Source organism: Mobula hypostoma, chromosome 19, assembly GCF_963921235.1.
Source record: "Mobula hypostoma chromosome 19, sMobHyp1.1, whole genome shotgun sequence".
Lineage (NCBI taxonomy): Eukaryota > Metazoa > Chordata > Chondrichthyes > Myliobatiformes > Myliobatidae > Mobula > Mobula hypostoma.
Genome location: NC_086115.1, coordinates 55,680,909 through 55,695,551, shown reverse-complemented (window position 1 = coordinate 55,695,551; position 14,643 = coordinate 55,680,909). Strand labels below are relative to the sequence as shown.

General features: G+C 43.8%; 1 protein-coding gene across 3 annotated transcripts in view; it reads left to right on the top strand.

Moving 5' to 3' along the window:
- inpp5f (inositol polyphosphate-5-phosphatase F) overlaps positions 1–14,643 on the top strand; it is a 284,383-nt gene that overhangs the window by 53,126 nt on the left and 216,614 nt on the right. The window contains exon 1 of one of the 3 annotated variants that reach the window (XM_063071928.1): positions 13,968–14,210. The exons of the other annotated variants lie outside the window; for them this stretch is intronic. Coding sequence (XP_062927998.1) covers positions 14,165–14,210 — 46 coding nt within the window. The 5' untranslated portion in view covers positions 13,968–14,164. Of the gene's footprint in view, positions 1–13,967; positions 14,211–14,643 lie in introns of those variants that run through there. 3 annotated transcript variants of the gene reach the window in all.

Below are 14,643 nucleotides of genomic sequence, written 5' to 3'. Positions count from 1 at the left end.
CTATTTAACTATTTATGGTTCTATTACTATTTATTATTCATGTTGCAACTGTAACGAAAACCAATTTCGCCCGGGATCAATAAAGTATGACTATGACTTAATTGGGACAGGAGGCTGTTACTGAACAGTTGCTAACGAGTATCAGTTCTTGTGTGACAGATAGACACTACATTGTGCTTAGAGCAAACAGTTTTTAAATAGTGTCAGTTGTGTGTGTTTGTGTTTAAAAACGCAGTGATTTTTGTCACGGATAGTAGGCGAGAAATAAAGCAGTAAGACAATTCAGAACCGTTTTGCTCACTGCGGTTTCAAGCATTCAGGCTTGAAAATGCCAGAAACGCTGGGAGTGAAAATGAAACGATTTCACTACTTCAAGTTTGGAACTACAAAGAATTTGAAGGCATCTTCAATTACCTTGAATGTTACAATGAAAATGAAGATTTGGAGAATGCAATCGTCGACAACATTGTATGAGGACAGTTTATTATCTGCTCTAGGTGTCTGCACTAATTGTGTTCATTTACAGTCAATCATGGCAGCACAGTACAGGATCTGTCAGTAACCATTAGGATCTAGTACAGTCTTATGGTCCTGTAGAGGTGTTGGTAGTGTTGTAATATGTTCTGTGTTTCACTTAAATACATAATTTATTACTCGGTTTGTGTTTTTCTTTAAATACCATTTTAGCTATTTCCATGAAACCAGTTAATTGGGATAGCCACTTAATTGGGCCAAAATATACTGGTCCCGTAGTGTCCCAATTAACTGGAATTCACTGCATTTTGTTTATTGGGAGACTGATACTTCAGTATTGGGGCCGAATAACATAATCAGGTTCACTGGACAGTTTTGAAATAAAATTTAAACATTGTGAACCTGGGCAAACAAAAACACTTGTTCCTGAGTCCCCAGTGAGCTCTGTGCCTACCAGGGGCGGTCACTGCATTAATGATTTCCAGCAGCAGATGGTATTTCACAATCAGATGGGACAATTCCCAAGGCACCGAGTCCTCATGTACAGCCAGTAAGGGTAAATCTTGACAAGTACTCTGCATTTCTCCCTAGACTTGCCTGGGAAAAAGTCATTTGTCAAGGATATTGCAGGGGTCTCAATTCTAGGTCAGCTGTCAAGCATTGTTTTGCCTTGCCATGTGGGAAAGATCTGACAGGATGGGCCTTTGAAACTACTGAAAAAATAAGTTCTTGCTGCTTGGACGACAGCTTTTGAGGCATTTTGCTAAATGATGTTTGGGTGCTTACTCGTGGAGCTGCCCCACGAAATCCACTAGGTCTTTTTCCTACAGGGTTCTGCAGGCCACTGTCTATGTGCAACCAGGGAAAACCCCAGTTGTGATAACCACACGTCCCACTGGACCCAGACTTCCAAGGTCAAGAGAGTGGAACTGCCCCAGTTCAACAGCTTTGCCCCTTTAAAAGTTTACCCACACGCGTCTCCTGTCATTGTTGGATGCGATGGGCGACCAACATTCCAGGAGGAACTGGCTAAGCTAAAAGGAGCATCCCAGGCAAAATCGCCAGGCAGTTGTGGGGTGTGGGCCATTCCTGTGCTGAAGTATCACTCAGAGGGCCTCGTGCACGTGATCAATGGTGGCATGGTAGCGTAGTGGTTAGCACAACGCTTTACAGTACCAGCGACCCGGGTTCAGTTCCCACCACTACCCATAAGATGGTACATTCTCCCTGTGACCGTATGGGTTTCCTCCATTTGCTCAGGATTCCTCCCACAGTCCAAAGACCTACCGATTCGTGGGTTAATTGGTCATTGTAAGTTGTCCCGTGATTCGACTAGGGTTAAATAGGTGGGGATTGCTGGTCGGAGCATCCTGAAGGGCTTTTTATGCTGTATTTCAATCAATCGATAAATCAAAAGTGCTGTTGACATTTCTATCATCTGTAGTTCCTGATGAAGGGTCTCTGCCCACAGTGTCGACTGCTGATTCATTTTGGTAGATGCTGCCCGACCTGCTGAGTTAAAGAGGAGAATAGTTGGACGAGCTGCCAAGAAATGTGGCCCTGATATTTATTGTGCTTGACTTTGGCTTCCTGGACCAAACTGGACTATTTGCAGATACACATCAAACTGATTAGCCGGTCCTTCCAACTGTCCTGCTTCCCTGCTTCAGAAGTCAAGGCCAATCAATCCGTTCCGATTGGGAACACGAGAACGCTGTCACGGGAAGAGCGTGCAAGCTTCTTACAGGCAGGGCTGGGAATCGAACCTGGGTCGATGGCACTGCAGAGCATTGTGCTAACCACTACGCTACTGTGGCCCCCCTTGATCATGTGCAAGAACCTATGTAGCAAAATTGCTGTGGCTGGCTGTTAGAGTTAGAAGCATGGTGTGGGCGATGGTGCTGGCAGATTGAGGGCTTGGTGCCTTTACATCTGCGTTCATTTCTGATTTGGCTGCTGTCTGAATGGAATTTGCATGTTCTCCCTGTGACCATAGGTTTCCCCTTGCTTTCTCCCGCAGATATTAGTGGTGTGCCCATAATGGATCCAGCAGCCCAGTACTCTCTGCGGCTTCTTGTGGTCCTGCATGTTCGAACTGCTGTCCCAGATCATGGTGCAGCCAGTCAGGATGCTTCCAACAGTCTGGAAAGCCCTTGCAAGTTGGAAAATGCAGCGCCCGATCCCATCCATCACAAGACGGAGAGTGTCAGAAGCTCAGCAGTGCAGTAGTTAGCCTGAGGCTGTTCTAAGCCAGCAGCCTGAGTTCATTCCACTGCTGCCTGAGGGGAACTCTTGCGTTCTCTCCGTAACCATGTCGTTTCCTCCGGGCGCCCCAGTTTCTTCCCACATTCCAGAGACGAGTTGGTCACATGGGTGTAATTGAACAATGTGGGCTTGTTGGGCCAGAAGGGCCTGGTATTGTGCTGTATCTCTAGGCCTGTGGGGTTGGACATGCGTCTCCACCAAAGGAGGTATAAGGTGCTCCTTTCCTCCGCTAGCCTGCAGGTCGCCCTTGGGCAAAGTTTAGCACCTGTTTAGCCCCCCTCATCAAGGTCAAGTGAAGCTATGGGAGCAGGAGGTGGATGGTCATACGTGTAGCTGCTGTACATCACAAATCCTGGTTGTGCAACCACAGATGTCAGGCAGTCATCTCTGAATAGTATTGATAATGGCTGGGGTCACCTGTCTTGTGAAGACACAGCCCAGAAGAAGGTTCAAAGGTCAAATTTAATGCCAGAGAATGTATACAGTATACATCCTGAAATGCTTTTTTCTTTGCAAACCTAAAGAAGTGCCCCAAAACGAGAGTTAAACATGAGAACCCAAAGTACCGCCCCCCAGCTCCCCCCTCTGGTACGAAAGTGACAGCGAGCAACAATTCCCCCTCCCCCCCCACCAGCAAAAAAAAACGCACACTGGTACCATCACCGAGCCCAAGCGTGTGCTAAGCAATAGCAAAGACACAGACCAGAGTTACCCAAAGGCTTCGCACTTTTTTTTTGCGTGTGTGCGTGTCCGTGATGGTCTTTTTCATGGCTTTTACAAAGCGCGGAGCGAGAGGGAGACTGTATGGCTCGCCACTCCTCACACAGACATTTTTTGCAATATCTTTCCCTTTATTTTACGAGGTTGAGTTGCGACCTCGACAGTCAACCTGGCATGGATGGAAAGCATACTCGGGAGCGGACCCGACTGGTTTCGAACCCGGGAATCTCCGCTCCCAGGTCCGGCGCCAATGTCGTTGCACCACCAGCAGGCCCAAGGCTTCGCATTTCATCCAAAATTGGACAACCCACAGGTTCTCTCTCTCCCTGGCGAGGGAGAGGGAGGTGTCCCTCATTTTCACAGCAAGTGGGAGACATAACAACAGCCCGCTGGCAACGGCAAACCACTTCTGTAGAAAAATATTTGCCAAAAATGATCATAGTCATCAGACCATGATCACCTACATCATACAACACGGCACGTAATGAATGAATGATGAAACAATGTACAGGGAGGAGGTCAAACACCTAGAGAGCCCGTGCAGTGATAACAACTTGATGCTTAATGTCACCAAAACCAAGGAGATGATCGTCGATTTCAGACGGTCTCAGCCTGACCACACGCCCCTCAGCATCAGCGGCTCCACAGTGGAGAGAGTGGAAAACATCAAGTTCCTTGGGGTGCAGATCTCGGACAATCTCACCTGGTCCAGGAACACCACTGGGATTGTGAAACGGGCCCGGCAGAGATTGCACTTTCTGAGGAAGCTTAAACAAGCATCACTCCCCACTAACATCTTAACCACATTCTACAGAGGCGTGGTTGAGAGTGTGCTGACCTTTTGCATCACAACCTGGTACTCCAGCTGCAGTGCTGTCGACAGAAAAGCCTTGCAGAGGGTGGTTAGGGGAGCAGAGAAGGTTATTGGGGTCTCCCTGCCTTCTGTCCAAGACCTCTTTCAGAGTCAATGCCTCCAGAAGACATGGTACATCATTAAAGACCCCTCACACCCTCTCCATGAACTGTTTGTTCTTCTGCCATCAGGCAAACGTTACAGGAGCATCAAAACTAAAACCACAAGGCTACTAAACAGCTGCCTCCCACAGGCAGTCAGACTGCTAAATAGCTGCTCTACCTGACTCTGCTTTGGACACTTTTAACTTGCACTGGACAATTATAACTTGATTTTAACTGACATGTGGCTGTTGTGTTTTACTATTTATTGTTATGTTTATTATTTAGTGTCGCATTTGTTATGTTATGATTGCACCGCTCCTGGGAAATGCTGTCTCATTCTGCCCTGCAGAGCTGATGTACGGTTAGAATGACAATAAAGTTTTTTGAATCTTGAATCTTTAAATCAAATCTAAATCTAAAATCTAGGTAGGTTTTCCCAGCATCTCAATGATGTGTGGCTTAGCAGATTGGCCACTGTAAACATGCCCTAGAATTTTGAAGGGAAATGATGAAAAAAAAGAGTGAAAAATGAGCGTAATTCTGTGTTTAATGGAATGCAGAGACTTGAATACCCAGAGGGGCTGTTTCTTAACCCAGACATTCTGAGAGTGCGGGGAAAGCAACAGCTTCCTGGCAGGAATGCACAAAATGCCGGAAGAGCTCAGCAGCCTCCACAGATGCTGCCTGACCTGCTGAGTTCCTCCAACGTCAGAGTCGGGTTAATATCAAAGGCATATGTCGTGAAATTTGTTATGTAAAAGCAGTACATTCCAATACACAAAAAATAATTAGTGCAAAAATAGAAATAATAAAAGAAAGTAGTGAGGTAGTACTCATGGCTTCAATGTGCATTCAGGAATTGCATGGCAGAGAGGAAGAAGCTGTTCTTGAATCATTGAGTGTGTGCCTTCCTGTACCTCCTTCCTGATACATACATACATACATACACATACACACACCATAGCTGAGCAATTAGCCACTGGCACAACTTGTTTTTACGACAAGTATTTCCAGAAGGGAGGAAGACTGTTTGTGGTTTCAACAGTCGAGAGTTCCTGTTACTTTTTGGCAGCTATTAGCTGTTTGAAGGAACTATTGCTTTGAATACCAATCTTTCTATTTCTACTAGAACAACTGAACTGAAATTGGCACGGGGAATCAACTACTTGATGGCATGTTTGCATTTTGAAGAAGCGATTCATGTGCTGCAGTTATTTCCCTGATAGAGAGCGTGCAGATCTATGATTTTTTATTGATACAGTGCGCAACAGGCTCTTTCAACCCAGAGAGCCTCACCGCCCAGCAACCCACCTGTTTAACCCTAGCCTAACCTCAGGACAATTTACAATGACCAGGTAAATTCTTGTAAGACCATGGATCTGTGCCTGGAAGGTCTTCGCTCTCCAGGGCGCAGGCCTGGGCAAGGTTGTATGGAAGACCGGCAGTTGCCCATGCTGCAAGTCTCCCCTCTCCATGACACTGATGTTGTCCAAGGGAAGGGCATTAGGACCCATACAGCTTGGCACTGGTGTCGTCGCAGAGCACTGTGTGGTTAAGTGCCTTGCTCAAGGACACAACACGCTGTCTCGGCTGGGGCTCGAACTCACGACCTTCAGGTCGCTAGTCCAATGCCTTAACCACTTGGCCACGTTGCCCACACAATGACCAATTATCTTGCTAACTGCCTTTGGGCTGTGGGAGGAAACCGGAGCTCCCGGGGGAAACCTCACGGTTGCAGGCAGAGCGTACAGGCTGCATACTGATGGCGCCAGGATTGAGCTCTGACGCCTAGCATCGAGCTAACCGCTGCTTTTCACTCTGCGGTTATGCCCCTCTTTCCAATCTGCCTGGGAAACCACACTGGGTTCACCCGATCCGTATTGTTAATAGTTTACACTTGGTTTTGCTTAAATCCCGAATACAAAACTGGATCTTCAGTGTTCTCTGTTCTCCTCCTTTTGGTAAAATATTTTTGCCAGCTTGGCAGTTGTGTACCACTACTCTTTTCAGCAATGCCCTTTCATGTCAACTGCTGGAGAAGTGGAGAGTTCTGCTTTATCTCCTTTGTTAAACTTGGTATTTGCAGTAATCTTCCAAGTCCATGTTATTCACCTCCCAACTCCAAGTCTTATTTTTCCACTTAAAGTTCTGAGAAAATTCAGCAATTAAACAGGAATGAAAAGTTAAAATAACCGATTAAATCAATAATGGACAAAATGGATGGTGCCATTTTCAAGCTTTATCATTGTATGGACAGTCTAGGAAATATTTTTGCAAGTCAATAACTTGAGGTTTCTTTCCCAGTTAAATTTTTTCTGACCGCCGCTGATCTTATTCTGGACTCGCCCAGCACTTCCATCACTTCAACTCCAACCTGCGGTATTCTGCAGGAGAGATTCTGCCCTCAAACGTCTAACTGTGCAACTCAGCCAGGCGGTGTGAGGAAGGAAGGGCAAAACACAAACGTTCCAATTTAAAGAACAGTAGCAGTGAAACAATGGGTTTGCTAATACAATGCTTCATTTTGGAATGACTGCAAAAGCCCATATTGCCAATTTCCACTGTTCCTTTTGAAATGCAGCGTCCCAGAGCTAGATGCTGGTAGTGCAGTCGATGTTAATAATTGAACAGGGTTTTCATTTCAGTGTAATTCAGCACCATGCACTGCCTCTCATTTAATGTATGTAGAATAATGGATACCAAACAGTGAATGACAATTCTGCAACCTAATCCAGGGCTTTGGTTGATTGTGCTTTCTCACACTTTACAAATTCATTTGAACCTTGAGATTAGATTTAACATTTAATTTATTCCTCCCGGTATCTGTTATCTGTAGTAACTTCAGGACACCAAGGGCCCTGTCTTTGTAATGAATATATTGTTTTAACTGGAACTACAATTGATTTTGTTGCTTGGTTGAAAATTAGATGCATCCTGCATCGTAGACCTTTTGACCTGTCGAGACAATGCTGTCTTCCGCTACCTACTGCAAGTGTAAAAGGCATCAAGCTCGTCAGAATCAGGTTTAATATCACCAGCATATGTCGTGAAATTTGTTGTCTTTCAGAAATCAGATGGCGGTGGGGGGGGGGGGGGGCGATGTTCCTGACATTCCTGAAGGTCAGGGAGTGAATCTCATTGTAATATGCAGTACTGTGCAAAAGTCTTAGACATTTTATATCACTAGCGTGTCAAGCTATAGTACTGTAATTTCAATTTACTGCTTGTAATTTACATTAAGAACTGAAGACTGGTTCTTGTTTGAACGATTATCTGCTATATTCACATTACTCCAGAATACTCTGTAACTGCAAGCACAAAAGGCATTGAGCTCATCAAGGAGTGAAACTCATTGCAAATGCAGGACCGTGGAAACGTCTCAGGCACCCCGGCTGTATCTATGTACCTTAGACTTTTACACAGTACTGCATTTATCAAGCTATTCATTGCCCATTAATTCCCCACTTCTACCCACTCCCCACACACCTTACACAGATGCACCCAATATGTGTGTGAGGATGTAAGAAATAAAGTCAATTCAATAGTAGTACCATAGAGGTCCTGTAGTGTCAGAATGAGCACTTCCTGTGGAGGAGTTTGCAATTCCTACATTAAACTTGCTGGCCACTCAACATCTACAAAAACTGGAGGTGAAGCAAGTCATCAACTATTGTGAGAAATTACCTTTTTTTGTAAAAAAAAAAGCTGTTAACTATCGGAATATGGGAGGCAGAATATGTTGCTAGTGTTTAAAGAAAGGAGGCTGGGGAGCATAACACCTTCTGTGCTTTGCTTGAGCTGAAATAGTTCTTTCTAAATTGCCTGAGAATAACTAATTTTGATTAACAAATCAATCACCACTGTCGGTGAGGAACAGTTTAATCAGTTTCTAGGCCAGTTATATTTAAATGTTTCAACGCTTAATTCTCATTTACTCTTTTAACTCCCTCAAAAGGCTTGATGCTGGTGAGTACAGCAACAGTCTTGGCAGCAAAAGGTTGTTGGATCTGACTGTTTAATTGTCATTCTCTTTGCAGTTTAATAATCGTCTGCTGTTTAGTATGTTTCTTAGTGGCTACAGTTTGTATATGCATTTGTTCAGTGTGTGGTTGCATTTGTATGATTCTGGAAAGTTCTAGAAGCTTCTCTAGTGCTGCGTTATTTGAAAAGGTGCTCTCTGATTGGCTGACAATTTTGTGAATTTGAATGGAAGTTTTCTTATCTATGTCGTTTAAAAGCTGATCACGTAGTGGTGCCATCTTTTTGCTTCTCTCTCTCACTTCACTTAGTAGACCTCTATCACTGTCTGTCTTCAATTCTGTTAGTATTATTATTATTATTTCTTTTTGTATTTGCACAGTTTGTTGTCATTTTCACTCTGGTTGAATGCCCAAGTCAGTGTGGTCTTCCATTGATTCTGTTATGGATTTATTGGGTACACTTGCAAGCAAATGAAACTCAGGGTTGTATATGATGACATATTTGTACTTCGATGATATTTACTTTGAACTTTTTTGAACTTTTTCTATTAATTCTTAATAATAATGACTGTGAAGCAAAAAGTTTTGCGCCTCTTTCCTGACTTTGAAAGAAGGATTTAAAAACATCAGAAATCGAATAAGGTTTAAGTTACATTTGAGACCTTGGATTGGGATCTTTACCACAACATGTCCTACTGGCTATTGACAAACTTCAAAGCCTCACGTACTGCTCTTCTGGGTCGTTAATGTCAGTGGTGAGCAGTTGAGGGCCAAGGATAGACCCATGTGGAAATGCAAGAGTTACCTCCGTCCGTTCTGAAAGAACCTATTTATTCCAGCTGTTTTCTGTGAGGCAGCAGGTTTCACTCCATTATCATACTTTCCCCGATACCATTGAAAAAAAATTGTTAGAGTGAATAGCCTGTTATGTGGCCCGAAAAGTCGACTGTACCTTTTCCTATAGGTGCTGCCTGGCCTGCTGCATTCACCAGCATTTTTTATGTGTGTTGCTTGAATTTCCAGCATCTGCAGATTTCCTCGTGTTAGCTGGTTTGTGCCCACAATAGCACCTCTCTGTCTAAGTGAAACCCAGTGTGTATGGAGCTTGCAGTGCTGATGCACAACTGTCTCAGGAGCAGAGGAGAATGCTAACACTGTAGTGGTGAGCGCGAACCCTTTGAAAGGCAGCTATGACTCAGCCAGCAAGTTGAGACTGCTGCAGACTTGTTTGGAACGGTACTTCCAAGCAGAAAGCCAATGAAAACTGGAGTTGGGTTTTTATTTGAAGGACAACAGTAATTATTTGAACATCCTTGTGTTGAAAGCGGAGGTAAATGCTTAAATATTTCTGAATGGGAACTAGTCTTTCGTTCAAGGGATGTTTCTAACTTTCACTTTCTTTTTTTTGGATCTTTCCAACCTGAATACTGAAATATGGTAATTATAAAACTCCAATACAATCCTCCATTTTTGTGTAAAGGTTCCTGGTGCAAAATGACAAGGTCAGAAATAGAAATTCAAAATTGTTGTCAATTAAGGAGAATTGACTGCTTTGTTAAGGTGGGGAAGGTGTGGTAATTTTACAGATTTAAAAATTAGAAATAGATTTTTACCCTTGACTGCGGTTGCTTCGCTGTCAATTCCACCCTTTTTTTTACAAAAAAGAAGACACTCATCTGATGCTAAAATGCACAGATGAAAGCTAATTTAAAACAAAATTACAAGATGTCTAGCAGGCTGTATCTTTCTCACCCACTCCCTCCCTCCAACCCTTTGCTTTTATAATTGAAAACAGGAAATGACAGTGCATTCTATATGAGTTGAATCAGCTGGGAGGGTGCACAGCTGTATCTGTGAGGTGGCACACAAAGCCTGCTTTCTTCATGAAGCTTGTTAGCTTTCTGTCCGCTTATTAGGCCGAGAGTTCGGCTCATAATGGAGTCCCTTGCCCATTTTGATCTATTGTAATGCAAGTAATGGACCTGCACATATAAATGTGGGTAGTTAAATCAGAACGGTAGAATTAGTGGGCGCTGGCATTTATTATACTAGTGCGGTCCACTTTCTTAAAGGTTAAATCTGCCTTTGCTGGTTTCTGGATAAATCACTTTGTGTTCAGAGTTCTAGTGTATCTGAATATTAATCCATGTGCCAAAGTACATATACGTCATCGTATACAACCCTCATATTCGTTTTCTTGCGGGCATACTCAGTAAATACAAGAACCATAATGGAATCAATGAAAGAATGAACCTAACAAGCAGACAAACAAGAAAATAGAAAAATGAATAAGTAGGCAATAAATATATAGAACATGAGATGAAGAGTCCTTGAAAATGAGTCCATAGGTTGTGGGAATATTACAGTGATGGGATGAGCGAAGAACACTGAGGCTGTCTACAAGAAGTGTCAGAGCCGTCTCTACTTCCTGAGGAGACTGAGGTCCTTTAACATCTGCCGGACGATGCTGAGGATGCTGTACGAGTCTGTGGCGGCCAGTGCTATCATGTTTGCTGTTGTGTGCTGGGGCAGCAGGCTGAGGGTAGCAGACACCAACAGGATCAACAAACTCTTTCGTAAGGCCAATGATGTTGTGGGGATGGAACTGGACTCTCTCACGGTGGTGTCTGAAAAGAGGATGCTAAGTTGCATGCCATCTTGGTCAATGTCTCCCATCCACTACATAATGTACTGGTTGGGCACAGGAGTACATTCAGCCAGAGACTCATTCCACCGAGATGCAGCACAGAGCGTCATAGGAAGTCATTCCTGCCTGTGGCCATCAAACTTTACAACTCCTCCCTTGGAGGGTCAGACACCCTGAACCAGTAGGCTGGTCCTGGACTTCTTTCATAATTTACCAGCATAATTTACATATTACTATTTAACTATTTATGGTTTTATTACTATTTATTATTTATGGTGCAACTGTAACGAAAACCAATTTCCCCCGGGATCAATAAAGTATGACTATGACTATCCGCTCTGGTCAGGGAGTCTGATAACTGTTCCTGAACCTGGTGGTGAGAGTCCTGAAGCTCCTGTGCCACCTTCCTGATGGCAGCAGCGAAAAGGGAGCGTGACTTGGGTGGTGAAGGTCCTGATGATAGATGCTGCCTTCTCTGTGTCTGTGATCCATGTAGACGTACTCAGTGCTGGGGCTGTCAGAAGTTACTAAAGACCTGACTTGTGGAGATCTGATTGCAGGCAAATTTTCCCTTTTATTTTTTAAGTATTCTTCAAGCTAGGAATAAAATGTTTCACGGTAATCATTAATGATGTGATACTGTAGGCATCCATTAGTTTAAGAATGGTTAGTGTTGGGATAATTATTCAATAAAATCAAAGAATTATAAGGAAGTGCAATATAAGGAATGGATGGTTTTGATGTTTTGAAGGGCAATTCTCAGGAACAGAATGCTTGCATAACCCAGGGCCTGCTATACATATCTATTCTAAAGTCAGTGTATATTGCATATTTAGTTCTTGAACAGCCTCTAGTTGTGAAATAACAGTTTTCTTTAACAATTCATTGTCTCCTCTCTGGTGCTGTTGCTCGATCCAGCGGTGTCATCACAAAGAAGGCACAACAGCAGCTTTTACTTTTGTAGAAGTTCGTGTGGATTCGGCATGATGAATTTCGATAGATTTCCGGTGGAGAATATCCTGGCTGCATAATGATCTGCCATGGAAACGCCAATGCTCAGGAATGGAAAAGGCTCCAGAAACTGGTGGATGCAGAAGTCTTGCGTTCCAGAACAGTTATTGCCCTACGACCATCAGACGCCTGTGCTGGCATGGATTACATCATTCGTCATGATTCTGAGCGGATTCTCACTTTACAACTCATTTTCTCAGTATCACTTTTACTCTACAGTATTTGCAGTTTGTCCTGTTTTCCACATTGGTTGTTGGTCTTTGTCTTTTTGTGTACTTTTTAAAAGATTATGTTGATATTTTTTCCTGTCAATGCCTGTAAGGAAATGAATCTTATGGTAGCGTAGCATATGCATACTTTGATAATAAATTGACTTTAAACTTTGCTTCGTTAAGATTGTATCCAATTACAAGGTTAACTCCCCGAACTTTTATCTGCTGTTTTCTTACGTTCTTGAATTGAATTGACTTTATGACTTACATCTTTCATATACATAAGGAGTAAAAATCTTTACGTCGCTGTCTAAATATGCAAATGTGCAATTTGTAGTAATTTATAATAAATAGTATGTACAACAGGACAGTCAATATAATATAGAAATACAATAGTATCACATGAAATAATCAGTCTGATGACCTGGTGGATGAAACTGTCCTGGAGCCTGTTGGTCCTGGCTTTTATGCTGCGATACTGTTTCCTGGATGGTAGCAGCTGGAACAGTTTGTGGTTGGGGTGACTTGGGTCTCCAGTGATCCTTTGGACACCTGTCTTTGTAAATGTCCTGAATAGTGGGAAAGTTCATATTTACAGATGCGCTGGGCTGTCCGCACCACTCTCTGCAGAGTCCTGCGATTGAGGGAAGTACAGTTCCCACACCGGGCAGTGATGCAGCCAGTCAGGATGCTCTCAATTGTGGTCCTATAGAAAGTTCTTGGGATTTGGAGGCCCACACTAAACTTCTTCAACTGTCTGAGGTGAAAGAGGTGCTGTTGTGCTTTTTTCACCACACAGCCAGTTTTTACAGATCACGTGAGGTCCTCAGTGATGTGGATGCTGAGGAATTTAAAGCTGCTTACCCTCTCAACCCCAGATCCATTGATGTCAAAAAGGGCTAACCTGTCTCCATTCTTCCTGTAGTCTTCAACCAGCTCCTTTGTTTTAGTGACATTGAGGGAGAGGTTGTTTCCTTGATACCACCGTGTCAGGGTGATGACTTCCTCTCTGTAGGCTGCCTCATTATTATTTGAGATAAGGCCAATCAATTTAGTATCGTCAGCAAATTTAATTAGCAGATTGAAGCGACACAGTCATGGGTATACAGAGAGTAAAGGAGGGGGCTAAGGACACAGCCCTGAGGGGCACCTGAGTTGAGGGTCAGAGGTGAGGGAGCACACACTTACCATCTGCCGGCGATCTGACAGGAAGTCCAGGATCTAACTGCGCAAGGCAGGGTGAAGGCCCAGGTCTCTGAGCTTCTTGTTGAGCCTGGAGGAAATTATGGTGTTGAATGCTGAACTGTAGTCCAAGAACAGCATTCTCATATAAGCATCCCTCTTCTCCAGATGTGTAAGGAGGGTGTGTACAGCTGTGGCTGTTGCGTTGCCTGTCGATCGGTTGTGTTGGTAGGTGAATTGTTTTGGTGATAGCAAGCTGCAGGTGTCGTCCTTGACCAGCCTCTCAAAGCCTTTGATTATTATTGAGGTGAGCGTGACAGGACGCCAGTCGTTCAGACATGTTACCTTGGTCTTTTTAGGTACAGGGACAACGGTGGATGTTTTGAGGGCACTCTACACTGGGACGGGGAGAAATTAATAATGTCAGTTGTGGGTTTGAGAGTTGGGGTCATCTTGAGTGTCATTTGCTTGAAACTTATTCTCTTCCCTCTTCCTTCCTAGTCCTGATGAAGGGGCTCGGCCGGAAACGTCAACTGCTTATTTACGTAGATGCTGCCTGACCTGAGTTCCTTCAGTGTTTTGTGTGTGCAGATGGCATAGAATTGATGAACTTGGATTAGTGGAATCTTTCTTTCTGGGAGTGAAGTCCTCCTCCTCATACTTTCACCTTTTGCCCACAAACACCTGGAGTACCAGTGGATGTTGTTCTTCCAGAAATGGTGTGCACGTTGCTTGGAGGAAGGTCCGGTTCAAGTATACGCAGTGAGTGAATCGTATGGTGACTTTTCGAAGAGCCTGACTGCAACAATTGTTGTTTTATTTTTATTATTTAGAGAGACTGCAGGGAACAGGCCCTTCCGGTCCTTTGAGCCACGTTGCCCAGCAACTCGATTTAACCCGAGCCTAATCACAGGACAGTTTACAATAACTGTTTAACCTACTAACCGGTACGTCTTTGGAATGTGGCAGGAAACTGGAGCACCCGGAGGAAACCCATGTGCTCATGGGCAGGATGTACAATCTTCTTACAGACGGCGCTGGAATTGAACTTCGAACTCCAACCCGAGGTGAAATAGTGTCGCGCTGACTGCTTTGCTACTTATCAATTTGTTGTTAAGTGCCACAGCCAGAGGTGGCTTGGGAAGAGAGGGAGCAGCCGTAGCAAAAGGTGGATTTAGTTGAAGCGTTTGAAAAT